General features: G+C 34.8%; 1 protein-coding gene and 1 long non-coding RNA gene across 3 annotated transcripts; both read left to right on the forward strand.

Annotated features, from left to right (window-relative positions):
* The first annotated feature begins 1,155 nt into the window (after positions 1 to 1,155).
* LOC147555097 (uncharacterized) lies at positions 1,156 to 1,650 on the forward strand. The gene is made up of 3 exons (XR_015235456.1): positions 1,156 to 1,276; positions 1,361 to 1,446; positions 1,565 to 1,650. It is a non-coding gene; the product is annotated as an uncharacterized LOC147555097 (long non-coding RNA).
* A 5,540-nt stretch (positions 1,651 to 7,190) lies between these two features.
* Positions 7,191 to 16,080, forward strand: LOC147555098 (long chain acyl-CoA synthetase 6, peroxisomal-like). 2 transcript variants are annotated; one of them, XM_086660826.1, is made up of 24 exons: positions 7,324 to 7,678; positions 9,148 to 9,208; positions 9,285 to 9,362; positions 9,464 to 9,535; positions 9,609 to 9,690; positions 9,825 to 9,930; positions 10,021 to 10,097; positions 10,201 to 10,245; positions 10,355 to 10,441; positions 11,363 to 11,452; positions 11,557 to 11,636; positions 11,745 to 11,838; positions 12,358 to 12,446; positions 12,540 to 12,628; positions 13,642 to 13,771; positions 13,884 to 14,002; positions 14,458 to 14,581; positions 14,666 to 14,752; positions 14,850 to 14,953; positions 15,036 to 15,121; positions 15,252 to 15,338; positions 15,433 to 15,519; positions 15,619 to 15,732; positions 15,866 to 16,080. In XM_086660826.1, the coding sequence occupies exons 1-23, from the start codon at positions 7,552 to 7,554 to the stop codon at positions 15,709 to 15,711; spliced, it is 2,094 nt and encodes a 697-aa protein (XP_086516952.1). In that variant the 5' UTR covers positions 7,324 to 7,551; the 3' UTR covers positions 15,712 to 15,732; positions 15,866 to 16,080. The 2 variants fall into 2 exon arrangements, with proteins under 2 accessions (XP_086516951.1, XP_086516952.1); XM_086660825.1 differs by having other exon boundaries at positions 7,191 to 7,678; positions 15,619 to 16,080.
* Positions 16,081 to 21,653: the final 5,573 nt, after the last annotated feature.

Here is a 21,653-nt window from a genome sequence, read left to right on the forward strand (position 1 = left end):
GTCTACAATGTTAAGGCAGTGGCAGATTGGCGCAGGCAAGAAAGCGGAAAAAAATCATCTATATTACAAATCACATCAATGTGACTAGGATATAATAATTACATAAAATCTGAATACGACAAAAATCGTAATCTGACTAGGATATAATAGTCTGATTAGGACATTAATCTCCATTATGAAATTGATAATCTAATTACTCCTCCGTTATGAAATTGATTCAAAACCCGTAATCTATAGTGGATCCCAACCATTGATGTAATTGTTAATCTAACGCTCCCCCTACTGTCGTTTCTTTCTCTTGTATGAGCTGAAACGCCAAAATCCCTCGTCTCTCTTCCTGCACCCTTCATTTAATGTTTTTGTGATTGAATCTGCCAATTCATTCAACCTTCATTCGGATGGCGTTCCTCCATGAACTCGCTGCTTCGTCATTTATTCACTCTTTTATATTGTGAAACTCCCACTTGAACCGCATGTGAGAGAAACTCTTGTTTCTCTCTCCTCTCACACGTCCAGTGGAGAGAGAAACCCTTATTTCTCTCACATGCGGTTCAAGTGGGAGTCCCAAGAGACGGGTTGTGTAGCCTTGTTGTAAATGATGTTGGGTAAAGGTTTGATTTTCTTTATTTCGTTTGGTTCTGAACTCTTCTTATTTCGATGTTCAATTATGATTACATATAATACTAATAATAATGAAATTAAAGATGAAACATTGTTTCCTGATACAAAGAACTATTCTCTAACATGTGACTCTTCACCTCTTCGCAATGACCCGCGCGACCGTAGTTATTTACTTCATTAGCATCTTGTTCATCCAATATTTTTCCATTTCCACAAATTTATATATTTCCTCTATATGGAAGGAAATAGATATTTGTTTTTCTGTTTTAATTGGTGAGATTTTAGTACTAACATTTTTTTCTCCACATAGGTTACCTTCCCACAAGGCCACAACTTAATAGAAATCTTCATAGTAGACCAAATCTCATGAGATCTTTCTCGAAATTTTTTCGCCTATGTATTTTTTGAAATACCTTCTCAAACTCTTGAATGTGTCTTCGTAATTACCCAAGCGTTGGTAATTTCTTGGTAATGTTAGTAAATATACTCATGAAGTAGAAAACTATCTTTAAGTTATCTTCATACTTAAAGATTCATGTGTAATTCGACAGAAAAAAGAACATCTTTAAATTAGCTCAGGGGGAATACATAGCTCCCGAGAAAATTGAGAATGTATATGCGAAGTGCAAGTATGTCGCCCAATGCTTTGTATATGGTTCTTCTTGTATGATTTTATTACGTGTATCAACCTCTGCAAGAGTCTCCTTTATGCTGACCAACAATGGTTTTCTGATTAAAGGTGATAGCTTGAATTCCTGCTTAGTAGCAGTCATCTCTGTAGACCAAGATCTGTTGAAGGCTTGGGCAGATTCCGAAGGCATCAAGGTGGGTTTCCGAAAAAAATAAAGTTAATGTCAACAAACAAGAATTGAAGAATTCTTCTAAAAATAACATTTTGTTCGTTGAACTTAATTTATAATTCTCGAGTTATGTTTTTTTGCAGTACGAATCATTAGAACATTTATGCGAAGATCCAAGAGCAAGGGCAGCAGTCATGGCAGAAATGGATGCTGCTGGAAGGGAAGTTCAAACAAATCTCCTCTTTAAAATTTGCAACTTGACCTTCATCTCTTCTCTTATTGCGTTTATAGCCCTGTTCTGAAAATAATTTTCTCTAACTTACTTAGGTTATAGCCATATTCTGAAAACAGTTTTCTCCAACTTCTCAATTGCCCCTGCTTTAAAGTAACGATGAAATTAAAGCTAGAGAACACAAGCGACCAAAGTAACTTTATACACGCGTCAAGGTGTATCGTGGTTAAGGGTAATATTATTCGTGTAAAAAATCTAGGTTTACCCTTTACCAAAATATTCCATAACCTTCTTATTTGCCTAACACATGGAAAGGTTGGTAGGTTACCCATGCATTTCACATGTCTTGCTCCGAGTTGCATTTTATCGTCAATAATAGAAGTTCCTATGACACTCTATAATCTAATAGAACAAGTTCCATGACCATGATATACAATTCTACAATGCACTAGAATGCACTCTATAGTTTAATAGAACAAGTTCCATGACCATTATATACAATTCTATAATGCACTAGAATGCTGCCATTACTGTTATACAATTGCAACCACTGGCCCTACGACTCCTGGTACAATGTAACATCTTACACCAAATAAATGCTTACTAATAGTAAGAGAAAAATGGAGGTGCCTGTAATATTTGTAATACAAAGGTTAAAGGTGCTTTAAGATCTAACAAACTATTAATTTGTATCTCATCGAAAAAAACTATTAATTTGTTGAGAAATATTGTTTGGCCCGAGTTAGCCGACCGACTTGGACCTTAAAGCCCGTATAAGGACCGTGAAGGTCACATGAGGTTCCTACTTTTACTTCATACTAGGGTATATCCCGTGCCCTAGGGCACGACAACTCTATAAATCAAATTTGACGACTTTTCAATTTTCATAACAAATTTGATATATTGTGGATACCTTAATTTTTTGGTGTTCTAGAAAACCTAACCTAATTTTCTTTTGTTTCCTTTTTTCTTAAATCAGTTCTTTTATTGAGAAAGGGAGAGACAAAGATTTTTATTTTTTTTTAACCCTTACAGTATCTTTTATTTTATTTTTTTTAAAATTAGTTATTTTATTTCTAAAAGGACTATAAATTAATTTTGGAGAAGGACTTCTAGACAATATCTTATATTAAAAAAGGATGTTTGCCCCAGTCAGCGTTTTCCCTTCTGTTTTATTATATAGATATTTACATATTAATAAATCATAGGACAACCTTCTATTTGAACTAGGTTCCCTCCCCTCCTACGGACGGGGAAGATCCCTCTTGGCTAACGCCTTCGAGGAGAAGAAAATAAATTTAAATCACAACATAAATAAGATAAAATTACAGGGAGAGTGATAACCATGTGTTTGAAGAGTAGAGAGGGAGAACCATATTTATACAATTTTGAACTGACTTAGAAGTCTAACCGAATCACTAAAATTAAGGGGAAAGTGGATGTGCAATCGTGAGTGAGAAGATGCCTGAGATATAGTTATTTTAGGGAGATTGTAACCGAATATTCAAAATAATTAATTGTTTACACTAATACACTTATTTTTTAAGTCAAATTACACTAAAAAGGATTTTATATCAGTCGTTCGATCTAATCAAAGGTAAATCTTTAAAATAAAATGGATAACCGACTTATCCCCTGGATAACCGACTGATCTGTTTTAATATAATAGATTTGATCTCATAACTTCATCTGGTTAAGAGGAGGCATCAAACTACTATAACAAAGAATGGTGGAAACCTCAACCAAACTTAGAAACCGTAAAATTCAACTAAATCCTAGTACTTTTCTCAAGAACTTTTGATTTTTCAAAATCTTTTATGACATACATAGTATAATACGAGATTGGCTAAACCAGGAAGGATAAGAGAACATACGAGAGAGTGAGACAAAGATGAAGTTTTAGGACAATGATTTATTCGATGCAGTTAGTCCGAGTCATTAAAAGCAACAAGTAGAAACTCATCCGACTATTATTCTTCCCCGAGCGACGATTTCTCTATCTCTTCCCCCCATAATTGTTCTTAAATGGCCATCTGTGTCTCTCTCCATTAGCCTCTCTAACACTAGTTTCGACATTTATGGTAAATCTTTCCAACAACAACTACTTTATCTCTCTGATAACCCCACATTGCTTTGAGAGATTATGAAGCTTAAGATACGGTGTACGCTCAAGCTTAGCAAGTGGAGAAGACTTTTGGGTAGGCTCGTAGATTTACTAGAAATAATAACTTGTACTTGTACGGGTTGGGTGTAAAAACAAAGACAATATTAATAACTACTAAGGTTTGGTGCGTCACAACTGATAATAGAACTGAAGACGACTCTTCGCAAAGATAATCTTACATCGCTTTAGAAAAAGTCTTAACCCTTGAGAACAAGCGTACACTAAAGTTTAGAAAGTGTCGATGTCTTTTATGTAAGTTCGCGGAATTCGTTAGAAACAAAACTGCATACCTGTTAGACCTGGGGTTGGACGTCAAAACGCGGGGACAATATCAATAGCTGGTAAAACTTGGATCGATACACTATCTCTTGCTACAATGTTAACTACACTTAAGCACTCAAAATGGCATTGTACTACAATGTTTGTTGTTTGTATCATTATATCATAGCACAAGATATCTATTGTTTGCAAGAAGTTCATAATGTCATGGCACAAATATTTCATAGTATATTTTTGTAATTCTTCTTGTAAGAAGCAACTATAACATATATGGGAAATGAAAGAGTGCCTTAAAAATTGATACTTAGAGGATGACATATTTTCTCATTTGGAAATAAAAGCGGTTCCCACCGTAGTCAAACTTTGAAAAAACCCTGTCTCTTAGTGAACTCCACTTCATCATTATGCCATCCTCTAAGTCACTCAAGCATCTCCCAACATATATTTGATCGAACTTAACACAAACACTAAAACTTTTTTTTTTGTTGAACACACAAACACTAAAACTTGAATTAGTAAAAATAAACAAAAAAAAAATCAGGTTCATAGGGGGCATGGCAAGGGGTTCAACCGAGTCAGATTCAACCCAGTCAGATTCAACAAAACACGTAAGACCACCGAAGTCTTACCATATCCCGAATAAATCCTTGTCAACGTTTCCCGGATAACAAACCAAATGGACGGCAGATTGAACCTCCTGATCATATTCAACTCACTCACTACCGTTAGATTATTTTGTCTGTACAAATTGAAGATGTTATCTTAGTCGTCCGTCAACCTTGAAAAGTGTGCCTAAATCCATCCTAATCGTCCCCAATCCGAATTCCTAAAAATTATCCAATTTCTACTATTTTTCCTTCTCCCCCCTCTCTCTCTAAAATAAAAATTATCCAATTTCTAATTAGAGAGTGACAAAAATAGATATATAGAGAGAGAAAGAGAAATAGAGAGGAGACAGAAAATGACATGCTGATACATTGTGAATGCATACTAGTACATCGTGAGTGCATACTGATACATCGTGAATGCATGTTGATACGTCGTGAATACATACTGATACATCGTGAATGCATACTGATACATCGTGAATGCATACTGATACATCGTAAATGTAACACTCACCACCATTGATGTAGCTTAAATAGTTTCTTCATAAGTGAAACGAATCTCGTGTTCTTCTTCTTTTGTTTTTTCTTCGAAAGTTCGCTATGGTCATGCCGGGCAAGTTCCACTTCGTAAATATAATCATAATCTCCTGAACCTGCAATTTTGGATTAGATTAAACCATATCATTAACAAAGAAAAACTATGTTTGAATGAATTACTGTAAATTCGGATTTAAATATATCTTTAACTAAGAAAATATTTTTTTTCTTGACTAATCCAATAAAAGACTGCGTTTTTCAAAGAATTAATATACCAATATACCTCTTTTCGTAACTCTGTGGAGCCCATGATTGGACATTTGACAAAGCTTCACTAGTTGATGTACTAATGCTACAGAAATAGAGACAGAAAGAGATAGATAAATTGACACAGATGAGACATACCTTTACGTTCAAAGCCCTTTTAACTTGATGATTTTGAATTGATTCAATTGCTCACCGTCCGTTGAAATTTGTGAGCTTTAATGGTAAAGTTTAGATTTTGAGATAAAAATTTGAATTTGTGAGCTTTAATGGTAAATTGGTTGATTTGGAATTTAAGTGTTTTTTTTCGTCTGAGCCCTATTGAAAGTGAGTTGATTCTCTTTATCCAAAAAACCACAATTGGTGGTTCATTCTTTTCTCACTAAAACTTATTGAACATAAAAATCACCTTTTTTTTTTTTGGCTTAGAAATTTCAATTTCCAACTCGTGTTCTATGCGGGGGAATGTGTACTTGAAGTTTTAGGAACTAAGGAATAAAATAACTACACCTCAGACTTTTCTTACCCGTACTCAAACTCAAGTTAATTCAACTAGTGCTTCCTACTATGGACCAAACATATACTAGTTTTTTTTTTTTCCAATTTATGTATTTTTTTCCATTTCATATCATGACTTCTTAAACGATTGATGATACCAACCTTCTCGTACTAAGTGTCCTTTAGGAGTACTATATAATGATTTTCATGAAACAAAAGAAACTTCGACAAAATAAACTGGTTAGAGATGATAAGGCATCATTTCAGCTGAATGCATGCTGATACATCGTGAAAGCATACTGATACACCGTGAATGCATGTTGATACACCGTGAATGCATGTTGATATATCGTGAATGCATATTGATACATCATGAATGATATAAATATATCGAGAGATTACGAAGCTTAAGATACGGTGCACGCTCAAGCTTAGCAAGTGGAGAGGACTTTTGAGTAGGCTCGTAGATTTACTAGAAATAATAACTCGTACTTGTAATGTTTGGGTGTAAAAAACGAAGATACTATCTATAACTACTAAGGTTTGGTGTGTCACAACTGGTAATAGAACCGAAGATGACTCGTCGCAAAGGGGTATGAAATTGTGATAGTCTTACATCGCTTTAGAAAAAGTCTTAACCCTTGAGAACAAGCGTACACTAAAGTTTAGTTAGTGTCGATGTCTTTTACGTAGGCTCGCGGAATTCTTTAGAAACAAAACTGCATACCTGTTAGATTTGGTTTGGACGTCAAATGCGAGGACAATAACAATAGTTGGTAAAACTTGGATCGTTACATTATCTCTTGCTACAATGTTAACTACACTTAAGCACTCAAAATCGCATTGTATTACAATAATTGTTGTTTGTATCGTTATATATCAAGATATCTATTGTTTGCAACTAGTTCATATTGTTTGTGAATTTTCATAAGGTAATGTACTTTGTTTCATATTGATATTTTTTTTATAATGTCGTGGCACAAATATTTTCATAGTATATTTTTGTAATTCTTCTTGTAAGAAGCAACTATAACATATATTCTATTGAACGAATTACAATCACTAAAACTTGAATTAGTAAAAAATAAACAAAAAAAAATCAGGTTCATAGTGGGCATAGCAAGGGGTCCTGACTCCATCCTTGAGTAGTATCGAGCCAGATTCAACAAAACAGGTAAGACCGTAAGACCACCGAAGTCTTACCATATCCCGAATAAATCCTTGTCAACGTTTCCCGGATAACAAACCAAATGGACGGCGGATTGAACCTCCTGATCATATTCAACTCACTCACTACCACCGTTAGATTATTTTGTCTGTACAAATTGAAGATGTTATCTTAGTCGTCCGTCAACCTTGAAAAGTGTGCCTAAATCCATCCTAATCGTCCCCAATCCGAATTCCTAAAAATTATCCAATTTCTACTATTTTTCCTTCTCCCCCTCTCTTTCTCTCTCTCTCTCTCTAAAATCAAAATCAAAATTCAGGATCTGAAAAGTCAATCAATCAGAATCCCAAGTAGTTGAAGCCATCCTCACAAGAAATTCAATGGATTCAATTACTCAACGTCGGTTAAAATCAATTCAAAATCATCTTCTATCATCACCATCATCATCAATTAATGATTCAAACTCTAAACTTCACACAAACGAGACCTCAGCTGAATTCGTTTATGGTATTACTTTCGCTCTCAATTTGACTATCTCTGTATTGGATTCTATGGTTAATTTGGTGATTTCAATTTATGTGATGTTTATTGTGTTTGTTAAGTTAAGGGCTAGAGATAAAAATTTGAAATTTGTGATCTTTAATGATAAATTGGTTGATTTGGAATTTATGATGTGTTTTTTTTTTTTTTCCTTTTTGGTTTGGGGCCATATTGGAAGTGAGTTGATTCTCTTTATCCAAAAAACCACAATTAGTGGTTCCTCCATTCTTTTGGAATCTATATGAACATAGGAATCACTTTTTTTTTTTTAGATTAGTAATTTCAATTTTCACTATTGATTAGTTGTTTATGATTAAAATAATTGGTGCTCTTGTTGTTCTATTTCACAACCTAAATTATGGGTAGGTGTTGTTTATTAAGATGGAACTGTATATAATGATATGTTGTCTACATGAATGAAACAAAAGGTAAGAAATTGTGAATATTCTTTTTGTAATTGGTGGTATCTTACTAAAGCAGGAAATTTGATTGTTATCTAAGTAGTTGATACTTAACATAGATACTTTTTTCTTGACATTTATTACCCACCAATTTCATCATTTAGATATCAAACTCAGTGGACTTTCTCAACATTATAGTATTATACACATCACATTGCCTTGAATTCAGAAATTGACGCGGGTTCGCTCGAGTTCTATATGGGGGAAAGCATAGTCATAGTCTTAGAAACTTAGCTATAAAATAACTACACCTTAAACTTTTCTTACTCGTGCTACAACTCGAGTTATTTCATTAGTGCTTCTATTATCGTTCAAATATACACTAATTTTTTTTTTCTGCAGACTCTCCATTTAATCATGTATAAGCGGAATTCTAGTTTAATCTCTTTGTCGGTTGGCTTGCGTAAGGGAATCACCAATTTATGTAGTTTGGTCCATTTAATATCATTACTTGTTTGGGACTGAGGATACCAACCTTCTCGTACCGATTGTCCTTTAGGAGTACTAATAATAATTTTCGAATTTTAAAGAAATATCACCCTTTCTCCAAGTATTTTGAAAACAAAAGAAACTTTGTACATGGTACCACTACTTTGACAAAATAAACGGGATGGAGCCGATAAGGCATCATTTCAGCTGACATATGATATGTCTGAAGGAAGAAAATAACATATATGTATATGAAAGTTGGACGGGGAAAAAACATATAGCTCGAGTAGGAAAACTATTTTGTACTCTGGAGAACAAAATCTCTTGAAGTGCTCATTTTTAAAATGTTATTGTGGCGCCTAAATTGGCTAAGTAGTTCAATTTTGTGTATGGTTAAGTTAGTTTGTATTGCTTTCTGATATCTCTGTCGGGAAGGAACCCTAGGAAACAATTAGAGGAGCATTCAATCAAAATGAATAATTGGTTTAGTTCATGTTTGATTTTGAGATGCATTACGTCTTGATATGTCCATTAAAACTTGATTAGGGCAAGGCTACAGTGTTGTTCTTCCAGAAAAGTTGCAAACCGGGAAGTGGAACGTATACAGGTATGTGCCAGTTTATCCTCTTTCATAGTTGGTTACATGCATTGAACTTTGTGTTAATTTATAATTTTGAGTGCAGATCTGCAAAGTCTCCTTTGAAGCTTGTAAGTAGATTCCCTGATCATCCTGAAATTGGAACTTTGCATGACAACTTTGTGTGAGTAAATTTTATTTCACTTTGCTAATTTACTTTGTCCGTTTTGTTATCGCTTCCCATGTTTAAGAGGTCGCTATTCACTGCTAATGTTGTGAAATTAGGCATGCAACGGAGACTTTTCAAGATTACAAGTATTTGGGCACACGAATACGGGTGGACGGAACAGTTGGCGAGTAAGTTGGTTGTCCAAATTCGATTTGCAAAAATTCCACTTAACGTACCTTAATTATTCTGTATAAATTAAAGGTACAAATGGATGACTTATGGGGAAGCAGGTACGGCCCGGACAGCAATTGGTTCTGGCTTAATGTATTATGGTATACCGAAGGTGAGTTTTTCATTACATTTTGTTACTTTGAATAATCTTTGGTTGCCTTGTCTTACTTTAAAAACATGGAAATTTCATGATCTTATGTTGTTGTGTTTGCTTCTAGTCTAAGATTCGTGTTGTTTTTGTGTCAGGGAGCTTGCGTTGGTCTATACTTTATCAACAGGCCGGAGTGGCTTATTGTTGATCATGCTTGTTCAGCATACTCTTACATCTCAGTTCCTTTATACGACACTCTTGGTATGTCTTTTAAATCTTGATTGAACTAAATTTAGATTGTTTTCGATTAGCCTAGAATTTACCCTTCACTCAATCTTCTGGTTCATGTAGGTCCAGACGCTGTTAAATATATTGTAAACCATGCCCTTGTACAAGCTATTTTTTGTGTCCCAGAGACGCTGAACTCTGTAAGTTTTGGTTGAGACTTCCTTAAAGCTGTTTCTGTTTTTGTAAAGTGGGTTTACATTGAGTTCTGCATTATTTCTCATGGTCCTTTCCTATAATTTGCAGATGCTGAGTTTCTTGTCTGAAATTTCGTCTGTACGTCTAATTGTGGTATGATGCTATAATATATCCTTCGAGATTGAATTCATGAGATGCTAATCACCAATTCTGATTCCTTATTAAGTTTTCTCACTTGTTCTATTTCTGTATTATAATGCAGGTGGTTGGAGGAGTAGATGAACATTTACCTTCACTTCCAAGATCTGCTGGAGTTGAGGTTATATCATATTCAAAACTACTTGCACAGGTATGTTCTTGAAATTTGACAGTTAAATATACTGAAATGGCTTAATTCTGTATCCAAATGTCTATAAGTCAATTGAACATTTTACACTTTTGTAAAATTAACTAAATATGGAATATGACCATGTAGAAACCTATTATAGTACCATCTCAATCTGCCAAGGTCAAGGTTTTGAAGCTTGGTTTTCACAACGCTGTGTTCCACTATTCATTCTAAAATTATCCTGGATAACTCTGTTATACTGTAGGTTCTGTCTGGTAATACAGTAAAACAATATCTAGGGTGGTGAGTAGATTTTCTTTGGTAGATGGACTACAATGTTAATGCCGTGGCAGATTGGCGCAGGCAAGAAAGCAGAAAAAAAATCGTATCAAGTTCAAAAATGAATGTCTTAAGGGTAGAATCTAGTTAAAGTGAAAGAGAGTCGCCTCAAACATAGTATTTTAATTTCATTTCATCCGGTCCAGGGTTTAGTTAATGAGCTATGTCATCTACGATTTGAATGTTACCTCAAAATTATAATGATACAATCCATCCAGGTGTTTTATAGTGATACATCTACGTGTTTATGTTTCTTACCTACATTAAAATGTAAGTTTTTAAGCAACTTGATGTTTACATCTTAGAGCTCTATTAAGCTGCTCTTGTTAACATGCTTAAATATTCCCTAGTTGTCGTGTTATGTATTTCTTTATGTTGATTACTGTTCCCTCTTGCATATTTGGATGCCCTATATGAGAAATGCATCACCATTTCCTATTCGTGTATGCCTTAATTGGAAGATAGTCAAGATACTAGCCAACAAATAATTTTCAGTAATGTTTGCCTCTAGTATGTGGTCAGGGGAACTTGGTGGACTCTAAATTTCATATTTCTAGTGATATGATGCTATTGTCTCACTATGCTCTATACTTTGTCCTACAGGGTCGTGGTAATCTTCAACCATTTTGTCCTCCGAAGCCAGATGATGTTGCAACCATCTGCTATACAAGTGGTACCACTGGGACACCAAAGGTAGTTTAAATAGGTGGTGCTTCACTTTTCTTATCGCACTCATGGTTTCTCCTCTCTATTTCTTCTCACCCTGCTATTGACTACATAAAGTACTCTTTTTGAAGGGAGCAACTCTGACCCATGGAAATTTGATTGCAAATGTTGCTGGTTCTACTATCTCCATCAAATTCTACTCTTCTGATGTGTGAGTTTTGCGATTCTTCAGTAGATTTTATTCGATTATCATAAGTTACCGTAGTTTGGTCAATTTATTAATTATAACCAACTAAAAGTACATCTATATGCTTGACAGATACATTTCCTATCTTCCTCTAGCGCACATATACGAGCGGGCCAACCAAGTTATGACAGTATATTTTGGAGTTGCAGTTGGTTTCTATCAAGGGGTATGGTATTCAATATACTAACTATATTAATAAGTAATATAGGTACGTTTGCAATTACATATGTTCATTCACCAAACAGATGTTGGTTTAAAATGTTGACGTGAGTGGGATAGCAGAATTTGTGAGGAGCTAGTTAGAGGATACATCAGTATAAATAGAAATATTGAAAAATCACTAAGGTGAGAATGTAACATAAGAAAACCACAAAAATCAGGAGCACTTTCTTGCCAACCAAGGTTGGCGACAAGAGTCTTTGGACTTGCAGTAAATTTGCTTACTGTAAGCGACCACTCGCTCTAAAAGCTTGAATTGATAGACACCGGTTTTCACCTAATCTGTAGACGTTTTTGCAACTTCTTGAGTGACTGTAGTTTGAAGGACTTGCTCTAATTTGATCTGCGCAGGTTAACTACTATCTGCCAGTAGGTTTTATTGTTACCTATTTATGCTTCATAGGCATTTTGAAATATAAAAGTTGTGTCATTTCGAGCTTGAATAATGAGTGCTCTTTATGTTCAGGACAACTTGAAATTGATGGATGATTTGGCAGCTCTAAGACCAACTATCTTTTGTAGTGTTCCTCGGCTTTACAACAGAATATACGCTGGGTAATATGATCATTGAGTATTCTATATCCTTAGTGCTGTAATATTCTACAAGAATTGACTCATGGTTAACTTGCACCGCCCTTGATTCCACAGAATCACAAATGCAGTGAAGTCATCAGGGGGTCTAAGGGAGAGGCTCTTTAATGCTGCCTTCAATGCTAAGAAACAAGCAATAATGAGCGGTAAGAAACTCAACAACCAAATCAATATAAATTTGAATAAATACTCCTAGTGGCTCCTCCTGCTACCTTAACTGTTAAAAGTTAGTTATAAGACCTAAATTTAAAATCCTGAGACCCCTATGTCAATCAGCTTCACTTTATGACTATACGAGGTCCCTGACTTGCCATAAGTTTTCTCCTCATCAACAATGGTGAAGTCAAGTACAAAAAAGTGAGCTGATGGCAAACAACTAAAGCTAAAACCACCAAGTGTTATTTGTCTGAATGTACTACTACTGGTATTAGTTAGTTGATAAGTTGAAGCATCACCTTCAATTGAGTGCAGTGCCAGATTTGTTTGTCACTGAGTGTATACATCATTTACAACTAATTTTCATAACTTCCATCTGTTTATGTCAGATTTGTTCTGTATTTCAGGTTCGGCTAGTTTTTATACATAAATATTTTTTTTGACATTTCTTTAGCTTTTAGATATTTCTACCTGAACCAAAGTGCTTCAGTGTTGGTGTATTGCCACTGCATTTGTTTCCTCATGAATAGATGCTTTTTATGCTTCTCCATCCATCTTAATATCTATAATAAAACTATTTGAGTTCTGACATTAAATGTCCAGTTCAATCAATTACATTCCTTACTTTCGCTTGCTGTCTTTAACTAGTTGAATAAACATCACAAAGACGATCCTTCAAGAAAACAAAATAACCTCTTACAAACAAGTTCTAAAAATCAGTAGTTGTGACACTGTCGTGCTCCTAAAACTCAATGCTTCTTAAAATTTTAAAGCTCGATGAAAAAAAAGACCATTTGTAATTCAAGTGACAATTACCAGCAGAGATTATAAAGAAATTTAGTTCTCTTCACCCGCAATGTGTTGCTCTCTCTGTCGTTTAGAGTTATTTATGCATTTTATTCATGTATCTATTGAGATGGACGTAACATCGCGTCTCGTAGTTTCTTTCGCCTTTTAATTCTTACTTTGACGCTTGTTCATTTGTTTATGCATTACTTTATAGGTAGGAATCCATCCCCCATGTGGGATAGGTTGGTATTTAACAAAATAAAAGCAAAACTTGGAGGACGGGTTCGGTTTATGGCTTCAGGTGCCTCACCATTGTCACCAGATGTCATGGACTTTCTAAGGGTGTAAGTTAACTATTTTTTTTTGTTAACCTGAAACTCGGTCTAGAAAACTCATATATGTTGAGTATTACAAGTTTTTCCTCCCATAACAATAAATTCATGGATTTCTCCACAGTTGCTTTGGTTGTCGAGTAGCTGAGGGATATGGTATGACCGAGACTTCCTGTGTAATCAGCTCAATGGATGAGGGTGATATCGTATCGGGCCATGTCGGCTCTCCTAATACTGCTTGTGGTAAGTTTATGATAACACTCTGTGTTCAGTATTTGTCTGTAACTGGCACCACTCATTGGTTAGAATATTTTCATCCATATTACTTCATATGGACGGATAAACTTGCTTCTTCTAGATTCAAGTTGAGCTTCATGACCAGCTGAAGTAAAAGTGCTTTTGGAAATCCTTGTAATTGCTTAAGTTATCCCCCCCTCCCCCCCCCCCTCTTCCTTTAGGAAATATATGGTAGCTTTTGTGTGAACCGTGGGCTTAGGTTTATCCTAACAATAAAAAGTAGAGTTTTCACGCCGGTGGCCTACACGGAACGGCAAAGATGCTTTTCCTGAAGAACTGGAGGGGTAAATGGGGAACGTTCTGATACGTGTCTTTCGGAGTCAAAAGTGTTGACGACTTATTTTAATTGTATAACCATGAATATGCGAATCTGATGAATGTGTGTTTATCTCCTTTTTCAGAGATTAAACTTGTGGATGTCCCCGAGATGAATTACACTTCAGATGACCAGCCATATCCTCGTGGAGAAATCTGTGTTAGGGGTCCTATTATTTTCCAAGGCTACCATAAAGATGAAGTCCAAACGTATGCACTTCCCGTTTATCCTTTCAATTTTTATCTCAAAGCTTATTAGTATAATGTAACTAATAGTTCTATAAAATTGAATAGGCGCGAGGTAATTGACGAAGACGGTTGGCTGCATACGGGAGACATAGGGTTGTGGTTGCCTGAAGGTCGCTTAAAAATCATTGATAGGTAATATTTATTGGTAATTTTATTAATTATACTCATGAAGTAGAAAGACCATCTTTAAGTTATCTTCATACTTAAAGATTCATGTGTAATTCGACAGAAAAAAGAACATCTTCAAATTAGCTCAGGGGGAATACATAGCTCCCGAGAAAGTTGAGAATGTATATGCGAAGTGCAAGTATGTCGCCCAATGCTTTGTATATGGTAAGAGATCATGATTTTATTCGTGTGTCAACCTCGGCAAGAGTCTCCTTTATGCTGACCAACAATGGTTTTCTGATGAAAGGTGATAGCTTGAATTCCTGCTTAGTAGCAGTCATCTCTGTAGACCAAGATCTGTTGAAGGCTTGGGCAGATTCCGAAGGCATCAAGGTGGGTGTTCCGAAAAAAATAAAGTTAATGTCAACAAACATCGAACAAACAAGAATTGAAGAATTCTTCTAAAAATAACATTTTGATCGTTGAACTTAATTTATAATTCTCGGGTTATGTTTTTTTGCAGTACGAATCATTAGAACATTTATGCAAAGATCCAAGAGCAAGGGCAGCAGTCATGGCAGAAATGGATGCTGCTGGAAGGGAAGCTCAGGTACGTGTTTAAAACAAATCTCCTCTTTAAAGTTTGCAACTTGACCTTCATCTCTTCTCTTATTCGTGTTCCCTTTTATTTTTCTGCTCCGTAGTTGAGAGGTTTCGAGTTTGTGAAAGCTGTAACATTAGTCCTTGAGCCATTCACTTTAGAGAATGGCCTTCTTACTCCGACGTTTAAGGCAAGTATTTCTTCTCAAATAGACTTCAAACGAAAAACAGAAGCTTAATTAGTTTACGTTCATCTGATTTCGGGTGATATATCTTTCTCTTTTTGTTAGATCAAGAGACCACAAGCGAAGGAGTACTTTGCGAAAGAAATATCAGAAATGTACGCGGAGTTGGCGACATCCGATCCAACACCACGGTTGTGAAGTGGAACTCTTAGGAACTAGGTAAGCAATAATCACCATTATCGCGTAAATTAATAGAGGGAGTCGAATCAAATGCCTCCCTGTTAGTAATAAAACTTCGATGAAAAAAATGGAAGAATTGTTAGCTGTCTTCTTTTTTTCATTTATTGTTCAGCGTGCCTCGAACCCTTGACCTCTATGGTGGAAAACTATACCTCTTACCACTCCAACCAAGGGTTGTTGGCTTGTTAGTTGTCTTCCTTCAATGTTGTTCAAGTATTCAAACTAGTAGAAAGTTTTAAGTCATAAGTCAGAGCCTCCAACAAAGTGTACTAAGTTATAATGTTCTTTTAAAAACACAAAATCATGAATTTTTATTTGTCTTTTAAATTTGCTCTACGATCCATTTTAGTTTTTGATATGTGAACGAAGTCGGGCAACTATTCTGGTGGTGTTTGTTTGTTTTTTCTCATTGTCTGAATTTGTCGGTCAGTCAGATGAGTAGACGAAAACGTTTTGAAGTCTTACTGGACTCAATTTAGACTTACCCGTCACACTTCAAATGTGATTTTAGGTCTTAAATTCCTAGTAGAAAAAAGTGAAAAATTGAAGAGACCTATGATGGTTGAGAAGTGGGGTTGGTACATTAATGGTAGTATGATGTTACTAATCATATTATGGGTCCTTTTATTGTGGGCTTCCCCGGCTAAACAGGATCTCTGTCTGTCTCTCTCTCTATCTTCCTCTCTCTTCATTCTGAGAGGAATTCCTTCCATTTTCTCATGGCAGCCATGGACTCTCTCTACCTAGAGTATTACATGTCACGTGGCTATATTATGATATGATATTTTTGATTGGGTGGACTTCCTCAAGTTATTAGTTGAGGTGGGTGTTCTTATTAATTGATTAAATATCATTTCAAGACAAAAAGATACAACTACATGCCTACACTCATCTTGCTCATGGTACACCTATAGATAGAGTAAGAGAGAGAGAGAGGGACTAAACAACTAACAAGAACCCATCTTTCTTTATCCCAAGAGAGTGAGAGAGGAGCAAAACAAGAACCCATTCTTGGTTATTCTAGAGATAGAGTGAGAATAGCAGAACAAGAACCCTTTTTTTTTTGTTATTTTAGAGAGAGGAGGGGATGGTTATTTTAGAGAGAAGAGGGGAATCCATGAACAAATGGAATGACAAATGTTATAGGAGGATGCCGACTAATTTTTTTGACAGCTGGTGATACTATTTGCGTTGGCACACTTTAGTCTCATGGTTTTAAAAGACTCCCTGAGGAAGGGTGTTTAATCTTTTACGTGGGGCACCATACTGTCATCACCGATATGGGATTGTTTTGTAACACATTCTCCCAAAATCACATCATGGTAGAGTGAACTGTGTTAATAATGTGTTGTGTTATGATGTGGAATGATTTTATGGATTGCTAGTGATATTGCACGCATTGATACACTTGTGCTTTACAGTTTTAAAAGCCCTCTCCGGAGAGGAGTGTTTAGCCTCTTAAGAGCAGCCCCACGTTCTACCGAAACGGGGCGGTTCACAATTAACAAAAAACATTTTAATAGTTTTTCAATCGTGCAAATGCAACACACGAGGAGAGTTGTGTTTGATCTTAAAGAAGATCGATCTCCTAGTACGGGATCTTTAACTAGTTAGTGGATTTATGTGGTGATTATAACCTAATCAAATGTAGATTATTAATTTAATCAATGAGATCTTACCGACACTTGTTGACCTGCAAATTACAATTTCCACATGTATGCCAAGTGTTAATCTCTTTTTAATAAAACCTAAGTAAAGAGGATCCAAAGTCCCAAACATTGGATTTTACAATCTTTATTTTTTAATCCAGTAGGGAATCAGAAATCTATATATATATATATATATATATATATATATATATATATATATATATATATATATATCCAACCCAATTTTATATAATGAAGAGTGAAGTTTCTATAATCAAATTATATACTAAAATAAGGGACATTTTTGTAAGGAACATTGGCTTTTATTAAGACTCCAAAGACTTCACAATTGTGACTTCTTATGTTGCACAAAATTTGAAGGAATTGTTTTCTGTTGCAAAAATTACATCTTGCTATTTCCCTTCAAAAGTTACATACAATCACAATTGTAAAACTCTCTTATTGGTGGTAATATTTGTATTTCTTTAGATGGTCGTATGATTGAAATTTTATCGTATCTAGAAGAATGTGTAAAATTATGCAGATAAAGTCGCACCACTCAAAAGTTCTACTTTAAAATTTTTAGTATCGTATCACATCTATAGTCACTACCATTCATCAAGCAGAAATGTTTGGGCAATTACTTTTAAGCAATCTAATTTTTAACTTTTAAGGATAGTTAAACGTAATAAACTCTAATATCAGTATAATAGTTTGAGTATGAAAGACGAGTGAATGGTTGGAAAAAAAAGACTTCAAACTTTTCATTGACGGGAGCTAGTTACATATTTTTTTGATATTTGTTCTTTGAAGGCAGATTGATTTTTGAAGAAGATTACTGCCCAATAAACTTCTGTAAAAAAAAAAAGAATAATTACCATGAGAATTGTAGAGAAAACTTTAAAAACTTAAAATTTTGTTAGTAAACATTCCTATTGTGAATTAAGAGATTTTAGCAAATATCTCCCATATTTAAATTAGAAAATGATAGGGAAGAAAGAAAATAATATTGATGTTACTCACAAGTTTAGTAGTTTTTAGTACATAGATTCCATAAGGACATATTGTATGATGAGTTATACAGCTGCCAAATTTATTTTCTTTCCCAAGTTGGGTGGAAACAAACAAACAAAACTATCAGTTTCAAAAGCTGGAAATGACTTGTTTTGTTTTTCTTTCTTTTTGTACTTTTATTGCCTGTCCCAAAAAAACTACTATATTCATTTAGAACATGACGGATGTCATATATAATACTCCATAGATAGTACTAGATATTCCTGCTAAATTGGATTCATATTTTCTCACTCAGATTTTCTATATCTCGTGTCTTTTGTCATGTCTTTCACCAACCAAAAATAAATATATTAATAAGAGAAGAAGTTATTAAACATAAACATACCTTATGGGATGTTAGGCAAAGCGTCGCCAAAAGTTGCGTGTAAAGCGTAGCCATAAGCGATAAGTAGGGCCAGTTAAAGTGTTGTGGGTAGTGTCATGTAGAGAATGTTGTAAGAAAGTAAACTAAATGTGGCCATTTAAATAGTATCGTAACAAGTGGCTCGCAAAACGTAGGCGAAAGTGGCCATTAAGATTGGGCTAGAAGAATGGCAAAATAATTAAAAGAACGTCGCTAAAATTAGCGTTGGAAAATTTTGTAAAGAGACTTGTAAAATGTTACTCGTAAAATATTGAAAAGACTTGTAAAACATCACTAAAAAATATCCGAAAATGTCGTAAAAAAATTGCCAAAAAACCACACCAAAAGAGACTAAATAGTGTAAGAAAAACTGGGCACAAAATCTTTCCATATGTTGCAAAAAGTTCTCTTGCAGAAACTAACCCAAAAAGCATCAGGAGGAATGACTCGTAAAGCGTGACCAATAATTTGTGCAAAGACTATGGTGAAACCGTGATTTCTTTATGTATTAATCTTAATTTGACTCTCATTGTGACCGGATCCATGGGGGTGCGAGGGGGTGCGGCCGCACCCCATGATCCTCCCGAAAAAGAAAATAGTTGTAATAACTTTTCTTGTATAGGTATAAATAAATATGTACCCATTGATATATTTAGATGACACAACAAAGGTGTTGGCGTACTGGTGGAGGAGTGGGTTGTGGTGAGGCTCTGACCGTGAGGACATGAGTTTGAGTCTGACTACAACATTTTTAGTGTTTTTCTTGATATATATGAGTGGTTTTAGGTTGTGATAGAGAGGGAGTTTGAGGTTTTGGGTTTTGAGTCTCTTATTATATAACTTTTACATGTATTGAAATTATTTAATTACAACATTAAACTGTTTGTTGTTCGTTTTGTTATTTTTAGGTTTTATGTTTTGTCCTTTCATCTTTTTGTGATCCTATTTGTAGTACTCTATTTGTTTTGATATTCTGGGTTTTATTAAAAAAACTATCCTAAATCTCTATAAAATTCGACTCAACTATCTTAAATCCTATAGAATTCAATTCATCTACCAGAAATCTTATGAACTTCAATTCATCTAACATAAACCCTATAATATTCAATATATCCACCCTAAACCCTATAAACTTCAACTCATATACCATAAATCCCTACAAACATCAATCGATCTAATATAAGTCCTATAAAATTCAATTTGTCTACCTTAGATCTTATACACTTCAATTCATCTATCAGAATTCCTTAGTTCTCAGCTTGAAAACTACATTTACGATATGAGGCAAAATGACGATTTCTCAAGTTTAGATGAGATTAGAGTTCTTGCTAGAACATTGAGGAGAAACTAAGAGATATAAAACATATCATTTAGTTTATTTTTTTATCACTTTTGCACCAACTTTGCTGGTTGCAACTGCTTCCGTTAAAAGAATTTTTTCAGCTATGAAGCCAGTTATAACATGCTTAAGAAACAAGAGAGTGATCCGTGGCTAAATGATAGTTAAGTAGTCTTTATTGAAAAATAAGTTTTTTGTGAAATTAACCATAAGTCGATTTTGCGAACATTTCAAAAGATGAACTCTCATGAGGTCAATTGCGTTTCTGATCGTTGATGTATTAATATAAATATTTTGTTAATTACTGTGTTTGCAAAAAAAATATTTAGGTATATAAATCCGCACCCCTAAATAAAAATCCTGTATCCGTCCCTGATTGTGACCAACCAAAAATATCAGACACCTGTGATTGTTGAACACTCTAATTTATAGTCAAATTAAGATTATGATTCTGTTTATCGGACTTGTCAATTAATTCTTCTAACTTTTGCTCTTATTTTGAAAAGTATTATCTTGGAATCCCTTTTTGTTTTTTTTTTTTTTTGAAACTGTTGATTCCATTAATCACAAAGTTCATTACAAAAGTAACGAGAAATTAACAACAAAATAAAATAATATTAAGGACCCGGGACCAAGAGTCCATATGCCAATTCATGAGGGGCATTATTGGCATTCCGCGGGCAATAAGTGAAGCTTATCCTGTACTCTCTTGCTTTAGCCCTAATTAGCTCGACCTCATACTTCAATCTCCATGGGATAGCTGGTGAAGCTTCAGTTAGTAGGGAAATCATAACCCTAGAATCGCCTTCAATCTCTGCCTCATATATCGACAACTCCTCCACCATTTGTAACCCCAAGCCAAAAGCTTTCATCTCGCTATGTAACGCCGAAATGGGGGGAAATGTCACTGCTCTTGTTCTCCATGTTACTCCATTCGAATCCCTAACTACAGCTGCCGCCGAGGCTCCTTGAGATCTGAAAGCTCCATCTACATTCACTTTATATCTCCCATGCAATGGTGGAATCCAAGTTTGATCCTGTTGTGAAGGTTCGGGTTGCATCTGAATCAAAGTATTAGGGTTTCGATTTAACTCTAATTTTGTCAAAAGCCAAACCCTATTCAACTCGATTGGTTTGTTCCTGAAATGCAACTCGTTACGATGCTTCCACCATATCCAAATCAGATAAGTGAATTTATACCAAACTTTGTTTCCTTCATTGCCTTTGTTTAGAATATTCTGTAGATTCAAAATAGGATCTAACCCTAGCTGTAACAGATCCACATCATTAGTAATACCAATAAGGTTAATGAAAATAGGGCAATTACCAAATAAATGAGATATGTTTTCTACTTCCTGCATATTACATAGCTTACAATAAGGATTGATATGATGCATTCTTTTGTTGATATTCTCCAATGTGGCCACTCCATTATGAATTAGTTTCCAGATAAATTCTTGGATTTTAGGATCCATGTTCTTTTTATTCCAGAGTT

The sequence above is a fragment of the Eschscholzia californica genome, unplaced genomic scaffold, assembly GCF_041429995.1.
Source record: "Eschscholzia californica isolate CP2 unplaced genomic scaffold, dmEscCali1.0.p SCAF_2, whole genome shotgun sequence".
Classification (NCBI taxonomy): Eukaryota; Viridiplantae; Streptophyta; class Magnoliopsida; order Ranunculales; family Papaveraceae; genus Eschscholzia; species Eschscholzia californica.